The following is a 12,043-nucleotide window of genomic DNA, read 5'->3' as shown; positions in this document are numbered from 1 at the left end:
TTTCCTTGCTTTAGTTACTGTCAATCCACATACTTATATTAATAGTGTATGAAACTGTGCAAGGCAGGGCGCCTGGATGGCTCAGTCCTTAAGCATCTGCCTTCGGCTCAGGTCATGATTGCAGGATCCTGAGATTGAGCCCCACATCAGGCTCCCTGCTCAGCTGGAAGCCTGCTTCTCCCTCTCGTACTCCTCCTGCTTGTGTTCCCTCTCTTGTTGTGTCTCTCTGTCAAATAAATAAGTAAAATCTTAAAAAAAAAAAAAAAAAGAAAGAAAGAAAGAAAAAACTGTGCAAGGCATGTGATAAGACTGGAATATTTAGTTTAGAATAAGAACCTGTCTTTCCTCAGGACTTACATATCTAATTGATACTGGTGATGGAATTATACATGATATTGTTGAGTGGGATTCAATTAAGTGCTAGAGGAAAGGTGGAGAGAACAGAATTCATTAGGTATTGAGAAGACTGAGTAAATCTATGATCAGAGAGGTTCATAGAGGAGATGAAGGTATTGAGGTTAGGTAAGGTTTAGATACAGAAATGACCAGAGTAGAGCTACTGAAGCAGTTAGATTCATTTGGCTCAAAGTATGTATGGAATACCTTTTATAGAGATTTTGAACTTTTTCCTGAATAACCAAGTCTTCTCTTAGCCTAAATTATGTTATTAGAAGTTGGAAGCACCTGAAACATACTTTGTGCAATTGTATCTAGAGAAGAGGACAGTTCTTATTTTGGTTACATCATATTGCATTGGGTATCTTATGGTATTTTGTATCTATCTTCTGTTTGCTTATCTTTTTACATCTCCCAGTGGTTGTCACTGAACTAGACTTATATTCCCTCTTCACAGTCCCTACAACTTCCTGTTTTTTTTTTCCCTTCAAACTGTAGAGAAACTGTTCTGTCATGATCACTCATAACTTCCACATTTTAAATCCAGTGGTCTGTTCTCAGTCTATATCTTACTTGACATAGCAGAGCACTTAACACAGTTGGTTACTCCCATCTTTTATCACTTTTTTTTTGTTTGTTTGTACTGACTCTTTTGATGTCTTCATTTAGTCTCATGGCTTTATTATTTTTTTAAATATTTGTTTGTTTTAGAGAGAGTGCAAGACAGTGCAGGGAGGGGGACAAAGGAAGAGGGAGAGAGAATCTCAAGCAGACTCATCACTGAGCTCAAAGCCCAACATGGGTCTTGATCCCAGGACCTATAAGATCATGACCTGAGCCAAAACAAAGACTTGGACGCTCAACTGACTGAGCCACCCAGCCACCTCATGGCTTGAAGCATCACCTACATGCCACTGACTCACAAATTTATATATCCAGCCCTGTGTTTGCTCTTGAACTCCAGGTTTATAAATCTAACACACTCTACATGTGCGCTCAAGTGACTACTTACATATCAAGTTTAACAAGCCCCAAACTGAACTCCTTATCTCTTCTTTCCTCTCATACCTGCTCAGCTTTTAATCTTTATCATTCTAATTTAAGACAATTCCATCTTTCTACTTGACTTAAACTAAAAAAACAAGTTTGGAATCATCTGGGAGTCCTTCTCTTCCTTCATACTCAGTCTGGAAATCCTGTTGGCTTTGCCCTCAGAATATATCCAGAATCTAGACACTTCTCACCACCTCCGCATCTTACACCCTGGGCTGAGCCACTGCCCTCTTACCTGGATTGCTGCCACAGCTTCCTAACTTCTCTTCCTGCTTCTGTTCTTGTATTCCTGTCTTGAGTCAGAAAGACCATACTAAAATGTGTCAGTTTATGTTACCTGCTCTGCTCAAAACCTTGCAGTGGTACCCTTTCATGCAGAATAAAAGCTAAAGTCTTTACAGTGCCAGAAAGGCCCTGCAAGATCAGGACCCCCATTATCTCTTACATTTTTTCTCCTCCTGTTTTTCTTTGCCAGACATCTGCTTTAGCCACACTGGCTTTTTGGCTATTCTTTAAATAATCTTGGTATATTCCTGTAAGGGCTTTTATCCTCTCAGCCTGGGAGGAGAAATACTTTTTCTTTTAATCTTGTGAGTTCTTGACTGAGACCCCTGTAATAAAAGGCAGATTAACAAGAGAAAAACAGTTTATTAACATGTATACTTTATGTATACATGGGAGGTTCTCAGAGAAAAGTGAGTAACTCAAAGAAATGATTTAGAGTTCAAGCTTAAGTACCATCTTTAGCTAAAGATGAAAGAAAGGTGGGGAAGCCAGTTTATCAGGAAATGCACAGTAAACAAAAGTAAGGTTTGTTATGCAGATAAAAGTCTGAACCTTCTTCACTGATAAGTTCCTTATGATTTAGAGCCATTCTTCTCTACGTGGGTAGAGAGGGAGACTTATGAATGGAATTTCCCTCATAATTGTAAATTTCCCTTACAAAAGGGTGACTTCTGCTCTGTTTTTAGAACTTTTCCTGTATCTGCTGTTTCTCATAATAATATGCAAAAAATAATCCTTATGGCAAAGAAGCATATTTTGGAGTGGCCAATTCTGCCACCTTTCATCCCCACAGTAGCCTCATGGCTGCTTCCCTCATTTATTTCAAGTCTCTGCACAGATATCACTTTCTCAGTGAGGTCTATCCTGTCCACTGTGTTTAAGATTGTAATTGTTCAGCTCACATACACTCCCCATCTCTTTTACAGTGCTCCCCCCCAATAGAATATACCCTCTTTTGTTCTACTATATATAATTGACTTATTTTGTGTTGTTCACCGGAAGGTATCTTGCTCAATAAGTATTTGTTGGATGATTGGACATCCTAGGGCTGCTGTCATTTGGGTGGTTCTTACTCAGATTCTTCAGCCCCATCCCAGACCTCTTGAATTAGATACAAGGGATGGAGGTCTAACTCCTTTGTTTTAACTTAGACCTGCAGGTGATTCTGATGTAAATTTGAGTTTAAGAACCACTGCTGTAGTTCAGAAGCCAGACCTGTTGCTCGCAGGTGGGGATATGTAGATATATGGGGTAATTAACAAATGTTCACTCTTCTCCCACCTTCTTCGCCTCTCCTTTTCCTGAGGAGGTAGCGCTGGGAAAGATGATATAAACTGTAGTAACTTTCAGTTGATTTATTGTGTGTATCAAGGTCCCCAAGACCACCTTTATGTTCCATTGATCACTAGGAGGATGCATAGGAATCAGCATGTAGTCACACTCATGGCTAAGATTTACTACAACAAAAAGGACACAAAGCAAAATCGGCCAAGGGGAAAGGCTCATGGGGCAAAGTGCAGAGGAAGCAGGAGAACATTTCCAAGAGTTTTCTCTCAGCGGAGTGTCAGTCGCACAAGCAGGGCACATTTAATTCCTCCAGCATCAAATTGTAACAAGTGTGAAGTGTTGTCTACCAGGGAAGCTCATTAGAGGCATAGTGCTCAGGGTGTTCACTGGGGACTGATCATAGAGGCACCGTCCGCGTAGCACATACTAAAATTCCAGAGTCTCAAAAGGAAAGCAGGAATTCAGCATGAGCCTCATTGTACAGTTTAGGAATAGTGAGCCACTCTTACCAGTTAGGGTGGTGGGGAACCCTGATAAGAATGGCTCACTGTGCCATATAGATGGGGATACGTTAACTCTTTTTCTGCTGTATCCACTCTTTCAACAGGGTATCCACGGAAGTTTGTTGGGTTTTCTTTTCTACTTCTTTATACAGAATATAAAGCATTTAGACTAAATCTCTCTTTCAGGAAATTGAATAACAATGAAAATGTGTTGAGAATGACTTGAACAGCTTAAGTGGTTGGGATAACTGAGTTTATTCAGTAAGACATATTTTCTGAAAAATGCCTTGGCAGTATCATTCACAGTCTGTGCTATTTTGGTAATTACAAAAGTGGCTTATTTCATAGTAAAGTTTTCTTATTTATTCCAAAAAATAAATTAAGATAACTTTCTTAGCATTCACTTGAAAAATGTTATCTATGAATGTGACCATCTGCTTCAAAGCAGATATTTGTTTTTCTTCACTTTTCTTCCAACTTTCATGTTCTAAACGGCCTGTTTGAATTTTGCCATCTTTGGGTTTGCTTTCGTCAGTAACCAGTCTGTCTCTTTATTTCTTTCTTTATTTTTTTATAGGCCAAGATGCTGAATTATCAGGGACACTTTCACTTGTTTTGACACAATGCTGTAAGAGAATAAAGGACACTGTTCAAAAACTGGCCTCAGACCACAAAGACATCCACAGCAGTGTTTCTCGTGTTGGAAAAGCCATTGATAAGGTATGGTGTTGAAGGAAGTGTCTGGGATTTTTTTTAACATCATCTGTCTTCTCCTAGCACTGCTTTGATAGTAATTCTTTTATGCTAGTCCTTTCATCCTGGCTTTAACTTTTTCAGATTTGGTTCTATTATATTACTCTTAAAGTTTTCTTTTGCTATTAAAAAAAACAAAAATAAAAACATTTGTTTATATGACTACAGTTCCTTGTATCAAGGTGAGTAAATTTCCAAAGAAATTTTAACTCCTCTGAGAGAGTATGTTTACAGAAGTAACTTCCTACTTCCTGAATAGTTCATTGGCAGTGACTGTCTCTCTTGTGGGGTTATTAGGATAACACCCTTGCATCATCCTAACTATTGTCTTCCTGTGTACATGCTAGTTGCTTTTCTCCATTGTTGCTTTCTGTGTGAATGAGTGGGTTGGTTGCTAGCTGCAGGGCCAGTCCACTTCTGTTGGGCGATTGTTCTGGTGACATCTCTTGAATCTGTGACTTAGTGGTTTACTTATAAGTGGTTATTTTTAGCGCTGGGCCAGTTTTGCCCCTGGAGTTCATAGTGGGGCTTAAGAGACAGGGCCGAAGGTTACTGTGTGATACCTCTGACTACATCAGCCATTAGAGAATTTGTAATTATTTATGGATTTATTTTTTTATGGATTTTTTTGACACATTGTAAACTTGTGGGAAGGTAGGAAGAACTTTTGGGAGAGCTCTTTGTAAAAGCAAAACCAGTCCTAAGATTTGCTTCTTAGTCTGAATGTAGGAGAACTAGTAGCTATGATGTAAACAGAAACTCATGGAATCCAGGGGGTGACTTTGTCTAACTCATGGGTAAGCTTACCTTTTAGAAATTACCCTGTAGAGCAGTAGTCTTGAAGGGCTAGACTCGAGGCAGTCTAAGGCAGAACTATCTGCTTCTAAGGAGGTTTTGTTAACTGGTCAGGTACAGTGTAGCCAGACTGTGTGTGGCAGGGGCTCTAAGGATTGTTTGGGTAAGCTGTGGTTTACAGAAGTGTTTGTGACCTTTCAGAGAGCTTTCACCATTCCCATAATGCTGAGGGTTTCAACTTGGCAAAAGAGGCCTGAGAAGTAGTCCTCGCAGCAGCAACACCATCTTTGGATTAGTGATGGCATTTGCTAGCAAAGGTTGGAAAAGCATTGCGTATTCTCTGAAAGAACTTTGATGTTGTGCTGCCTGTTTGGTGACCCCAAGAGAGGGCACACAGCTTTGGAAGTGGCTTTGGCATCAGACCTTCTGGGGGCTATGGCATTGGAAGCCTTCAGTTGGTATGTACTAGCTTAAGGGCTCACTGGAATGGTGGTGGGGCACTTTAGAGAGGGTCTTAAGTCACTGTGGCTGAGGGACCTTCAGCTGTTCTAGGTGGTGTCTAGGAAGCTTCAGGTTTTTTTTTTTTTTTAAAGGTTTTATTTATTTATTCAGGCAGGCAAAGAGAGAGGAGGAAGCAGGCTCCCTGCTGAGCAGAGAGCCCGATGTGGGGCTCGATCCCAGGACCCTGGGATCATGACCTGAGCCGAAGGCAGAGGCTTCAAACCACTGAGCCACTCAGGCGCCCCGAAGCTTCAGGTTTTGATGGCTGACAGTGACCAAGGCAATCTGGTGATTCTGATGGTTGAAACCCTCGGAGGTAACAGAAGGCATCTGCTTGACCATCAGGCTGCTTGTAGTTAATGACAGAGGGTGGGGACAGCAAGACCAGAAGATGCCATGATAGTGGGAAGAGCTGAAGTTTTCATGGCAGCTAATCAGAGAAAGTATTGGAGGAGAGATCCCAGATTCCAGAGAGGTGAGGATGGCAGCAGCCATATCTCAAGTGTGTGGACTGCTGGCCACTAGGATCCAGAGCATGGGCGCCAGCAATTCACCAAATTTGTGTTCTGTCACTGATAGGTAACCGTGTGTCCCCATTTCCTAAATTGTGCCTGTTGTCCTGTTAGATTATTAGAACCTTCTTTTTACTCTTATCCACCTAACTAATGGTGACTTGTAAAGCATGTCTTCCTGATCTAGCAAGTCTTTACAAATATTCATAACTGTTGTCAGGTATTTTGGCTAATCTTTGAGACAAAGCATTTAAGTGTATTTGGTGCTAGAAACAGAAGAATCCCTTTGAGAATGGATACCAAGGGAATGCATAGTGAGTAATCTACATTCTGGCTTTTTTGGTGGGGGTATGTTTGAGGTGAATGTTCCTAATTATGTATTTTAATTTACTCATTTCTCTTTTGAGGACATTTTTGTCATGTTAAGTAATAAGGGCTTTTTTAAGTAAAAAGTTTTTTGTGTGTGGTTTTATGTTGCTGTGAAAGTAGTTTAGGTTCTAGGTGACCTGGATTCCAGATTCTTCTGATCCATCCTATGAAACTACATCGTTAAGTTGATACTGGTAAGTGTTTGTTGAATTATGGTTCTGGGACACAGAAGAAAGCCTGGATCTTTTAACTCCGTTCTCTACCATCTTGTGCGTGTTCTCCCTTCCTACCTCCCTCTTTTCTGGGGTAGGAGCATCTCTTTACCCTGAGCTGTAACAGGAAGCTGTTACCCCACTAGAACTACCTAGACACTGTGCTTCTCACATACTTGAGGAATTCTGTGTAGGCTGTTGTCATATAAGACTCCACAGACTTGTAGTCTGGACCTGGAAAATTTGTACAAGCTTCCAGGGCCACCTGTTGTGACAAGGCTGGGTGGACTCCTGTGGGCTGATGTGAGCTGACAGGATGAAGCTGAAGCCATTGTGGCCCAGGCCTTTAAGTCCCACAAACAGACTTGAGTAATAAACTGGAATGCTGTCCAGCAGCCTGTGAGCAGCACCCTGTTGTGGATCTATGTTCCCACCCTGCCAAGAGAAGGGCAAAGACGCTGGTGATTCCTTTATGAGAGGCTGATTTTGAGTGAGGAACCGTAGTGAATTTTTGACACGCTTAATGGTTTTTTTTGTCCTTTAATGTTTTAATGCTTGTTTTAAAGTTCTTTAGTCATCACTTAATGTAAGCAGAAAAGAGGTTTGTGGTGTTAGCCAAGGCACTTTCTGGCTTTTAATTTTGTGAACATAAAAAATTATTGAAGATTTCTGCCTTAATGTGTTGACTGTTTTCAGAGGCCCATAGTATGATCACTATTTAAAATAAATAATATCAGATACTGGGTTCTGTGGCAGATTATTTTTAGTAAAAACAATGTGTTGGCCTATTTTTAATTTCCTCTCCCATGTTAAGAACATCTAGAATTCTCTCCTGCTTAGGGCTTTTACTTCAGTGTTTAAGTCTTTTGAGTTTTCTTGAGTTTACTTCTTCCTAAGTAAGAAAAGTTAATAAAATCATTACTGCTTTAAATACGTATGTGTGTATGTTGAAATAAATAGGGCTAAGATTTTAAACTGTCTAAATTCAGACATTGTTATGGGATAGTTGAAAGCAAAATACATAGCCCATGTTCTTTAGAAGAGTATAGTCTAGTTTGGTCATGTAAGAATGCTACTTGGACACATAAAAGAGCTGGGAAAATTCTGAGGCAGCATAAGATAAATTCGCATGGGATTCACTCTATTTATTTGTGAAATAAAGGGAAGATCATTGTGCTCTTTAAGCGTTGTGGAGTTGGTATCTTAAATTTGACTTCGGGGGCACTGGGGTGGCTCAGTTGGTTAAGTGTCCGACTCTTGCTTTTAGTTCAGGTTGTGATCTTTGGGGTCGTGCTCATTGTGGAATCTGCTTCTCTCTTTCTCTCTTCCTCTCTCTCCCCCTCTGCCCTTTCCCCCGCCCACACACATGCTCTCTCTAAATAAATAAATAAACAAAGTCTTCAAAAAAATTTGACTTGGAACAGGCAAGATTTCAGACAGCAGAGTGACATGTGCTTTTCTGTAGTACTGAGAAAGAGGCTGAACAACTGAGAGATGCTGGCCTCCTGTGAAAGACCCTTGGGGACTGGCTCTTTTGGATTGGCTGCCTTATCAAGAATAGGGTTGATGGAAGGCCTAAGGATTTGATTAAAGGAGGTTAGGGAAAAAGGGAGTGAATGATATAAGCAGCTGAGAATTTGCATGACCTTATTAAATAGGATGAAATTAGACTAAGGAGAAGTCAGAGGAAGGAAGATAATAGCTGGCACTTACTGAGTGTTGACCATGCTCTGACTGTTGAGCTGGGTGCTGTACATATATTTATATTACATGCTGTAGGTACATTATTCCCATTTTAAGACTTAGATATTAAGTAACATACCTCAGGTGAACAGCTTGGAAGTGGTGAATCAGTATTTGGAAAAAGATCTCACTCATGAGTGCTACACTTGGAAATCAGGCCACTGCAGGTCTGGTAGTGCTTTAAGGGGGGAAATAAGTGTTAAAAATAGTTTTTAAAAAACGTCAGCCTAAACTGATCTTCTGCCAGTAGATGGAGCATCTACATGGGTGAGTTAAAATGCTGACTGTTAAAAAATGGAGTAATGCCATAAAAAGCAAAATATAGAATATTTAAGATAGTTCTGGGTGAGCCATCTGGAACTGCCTTTTATGTAGGTATGACTGGGGTATAAGAAGAGAAGAAAATACAAATGGGAGAAAAGGTGTTGGATTTGGCCTTAAATAGTAGCTGAGATACAGAGTTGGTGAGATCAGGTATATACTAGCTCTAAACTTCTGTTATTATGTAATGGATAAATCTTTATATAGTAGAGGATGTTACTGTTAATGAAGGGAAAAGGAAATTGAAATGACTAGAAATAAAAAATACACTCTGATTTAAAAAAAGAGCTAAGTTGAGTTCTGAAATATAGACAGAGAAATTGATAATATTGAATTTTTAAAATTACTGAAAAGGAATGGTTAACAAAGTTATAAAAAAGACAACAATGATTAAAAAGCCAGGAACATATTCCCTAAGACTAAAATAAAACATGTTCAAACTAACTCTTCCCTGTGAACTACTAGCGAGTAATCCAAGAAAATGCAGTAGACTAGGTGTCTAAATTTTTGCAAGGCATTTAGTAAATGTCTCCTATCTTTGAGGTCAAGATGGAAGGTGTTGTTTTAAAATTATGTGATTTGGACTAAGAACAGCTACATTCTCTATACTTACTGGGTTTGGCCACAGTTGCATGGTCTGGGGATGGATCTGACCTACCCAGGCTTGGCCACAGTTGTTTGTTCCAGGGTGAGTACCTCAAAGTCCTCTCTTAGGATCTTTCTCTTCAGAGCTCTTATGGGAAGAAGGGCTGGGAATATGTACGCCTAGAAGTGATTAGTAGCCCCTGAAAGAATGTGGTCTGTTGTGGGAAACAAAATTCTTCAGAGAGAAGTAGAGGCAAGAGGTGGGGAGGGAACATCTTTCGAGGTTCAGCTACCTTCATACCTATCCCTGGTTACCTGAGCCTTTCCTCAAATCCAGGGTTTGGGCAAAGGAAATTACTGTTTGTATGAGCCAAGAGTCCTGACTCATACAAGCAGCTAGATGCTCTCTGGGTCTCTTCACTTTTATCGGGCTCCAGTTTCTGTGAAACAATATTGGTTTTGTCTTTTTCAGTCTAAAGATCATTCTCAAAAGAAAAGATGAGTTAAGTTCTGTTTTCTTTGCCATCTGTTACACAACATGATTAGCTCTAAGCTCTGGGCCTATGCTGTTCTTACTCTGCTCTGAGCAGAAAGAAACGACATTCTTTAGTTGATAATGATAATTGTTTGCATTATAGTCTAGTTCACAGAAGAAAGCTTAGACGTTTGCAATTAGGTCTCATCTTAGGATCAGAGAATCCCACTGGGCCTGGAGGTGGTATGGGCCCACTTTTGCCTGAGACTAGCAGGTGAAATAGCTTACTTGATCTAACATCCAAGTCACGTTTGGTTTGAGAGGGAAAAGGGACTTTATACCCATTAAGTTGTGCCACCTAATACAGTGTGTAATTGTATTCAGGTGATTTTTAAATGAATGAATTTGTTTTTAATGCCCCGTTAATGTTTTTTGTTTAATGTTTTCTAAAATGAAGACTCTTTTCAATGTAGAATCAGAAGATTTGATGGCAAGGCCTGGTTCTCCAGTTCAGCTACTGTTATACTGAAAGCTTACTGTGGCTAAGTCCCAGTAGATATTTTGGTGTACAATGTTTAGTTAGTCTTTAGCAACACTTGTTAAGATAGGCATCATTATCCACAGATACAGATGTGAAAACTTTGATCAAAGAACTAGAAAGCAGATGGAGGAACTGAGTAAATACTTAAGATTTTATGACTTTGAAGAAACTTCCTCAACTGGAGTTCCTTGAGAGAATTAACAACTGGTGAGTGCTCTTGGGCATCCCATGTGTGTATAAATGTCTCTCCTGTGCATCTAGAGTAGGAAGAGGTATGTGCCATCTTTGGGAAAATTAGTAAAGTAGTTCCTCAAATTTCTGCCATCTGTTCAGATAAGGAGGCAGTTGGGACAGCAGATTGACCAGAGCAGAAAGGTATGTGAAATAATATGTAAAATAATTGTGAGGGGTAAGGATGCACATGTGAAAGGTAGTTAGATTACAGCCTGCCTGTCTTTTAACTTTGAAAATCGTCATAAGAGTATGAATATCATACAGAAGACAGAATGGAACATTTTAGAAGGTAGCATCTCCATCTATCTACAAATGCTGATTATCACACACTACTGAATTTATTTTCCAGCCGTAGTTTGCAAGGCACCACTGGCTGGTATATGCCCAAATATGGATTATTTCATTTGAGACCATGTGCCTCATAATCGGCTCTACTAGGTTTGCTAAATTTTTCCCTGAAGGGCTTATAGTAAATTACTGTCCTACCAAACATGTATTAAACAACAGTTCTCTTTTCTCAGTTCTCGCCTACACTTGGTATTATCAGACTTAAAATATTTTGGAATATTTCACAGCCATCTGATTAATTTAGCTAGTTGTGTAAATTTGCCTTTCCATCATCATCTTTGGGGTTGAGCATCTTTCCAAGTATTTTACTCTCAGAATTTCTCCCTTTAGTGAATTTCTTGCTCATTTTTTGTCCATTTTTTTTTTTTTTCAGTTAGGTTGTTTGTCTTTATTACTGTTTGGGAGTAGTTCTGATTATTTTATCCTAATATTGGGAGGAATTTTTTAAAAAACATACTCTTTTGGATGTATGTTAAGTATATATGTATGTATATAAAGTAGGTATCTTTTCCCAGACTGAGTGGAACCAGAATCCAGGTTTCTTAATTCCCTGTTAAGTATCCTTTGTGGTCTATCTCTGTCCCTCACTGCTAAACCAGACTAACTGGATGCTTAGCAGGTGCAACAATAGCACATTTTTGGGTTCATACACAAATTTTCCTTCAAAAGTAGGTGGGGAGTTTTTTTTTTTAAAGAATTGGTACTTAAGAATTAAAAGAAATACTGAATTTTATCATGTATTGTTACCACTGTCTGCTCAAGAATTATAATTTCAGGGGTGCCTCGTCAGTTGATTTCGTCAGTTAAGTGTCCGACTCTTGATCTCAGCTCTGGTCTTGATCTTAGGGTTGTGGGTTTGGGCACCATGCTGGGCATGGAGCCTACTAAAAAAAAAAAAAATTACAATTTCATAAATTATTCCAGAAATGTATTCATTTTGGATGGTGAACTGTCAAAGCCAATCCTCAAACTAACCAGTTTGTCAGTATGTTCATGATGTAGCCAAGGAGATAGGATGATCTGTTTAGATTCCATAGTTTCATGATGTTTTATTAAAGTTATTTACTCCTTCTCTGTCTCACCTTCCAGATTTTATTTATTTGTTTATATATATGTATATTTTTAAAAGG

At 39.3% G+C, this 12,043-nt stretch overlaps 1 protein-coding gene across 2 annotated transcripts in view; it reads left to right on the top strand.

Annotated features, from left to right (window-relative positions):
• RMND5A (required for meiotic nuclear division 5 homolog A) overlaps positions 1 to 12,043 on the top strand; it is a 63,056-nt gene that overhangs the window by 16,811 nt on the left and 34,202 nt on the right. For both annotated transcript variants that reach the window (XM_032880618.1, XM_032880617.1), the window contains exon 2: positions 4,102 to 4,244. In XM_032880618.1, coding sequence (XP_032736509.1) covers positions 4,102 to 4,244 — 143 coding nt within the window. The remainder of the gene's footprint in view (positions 1 to 4,101; positions 4,245 to 12,043) is intronic.

This window comes from Lontra canadensis, unplaced genomic scaffold (genome assembly GCF_010015895.1).
Source record: "Lontra canadensis isolate GAN:19392208 unplaced genomic scaffold, GSC_riverotter_1.0 scaffold71, whole genome shotgun sequence".
NCBI classification, from domain to species: Eukaryota; Metazoa; Chordata; class Mammalia; order Carnivora; family Mustelidae; genus Lontra; species Lontra canadensis.
Note: the sequence above shows the minus strand (reverse complement) of the source record. Positions and strands in the feature narration are given on the sequence as shown.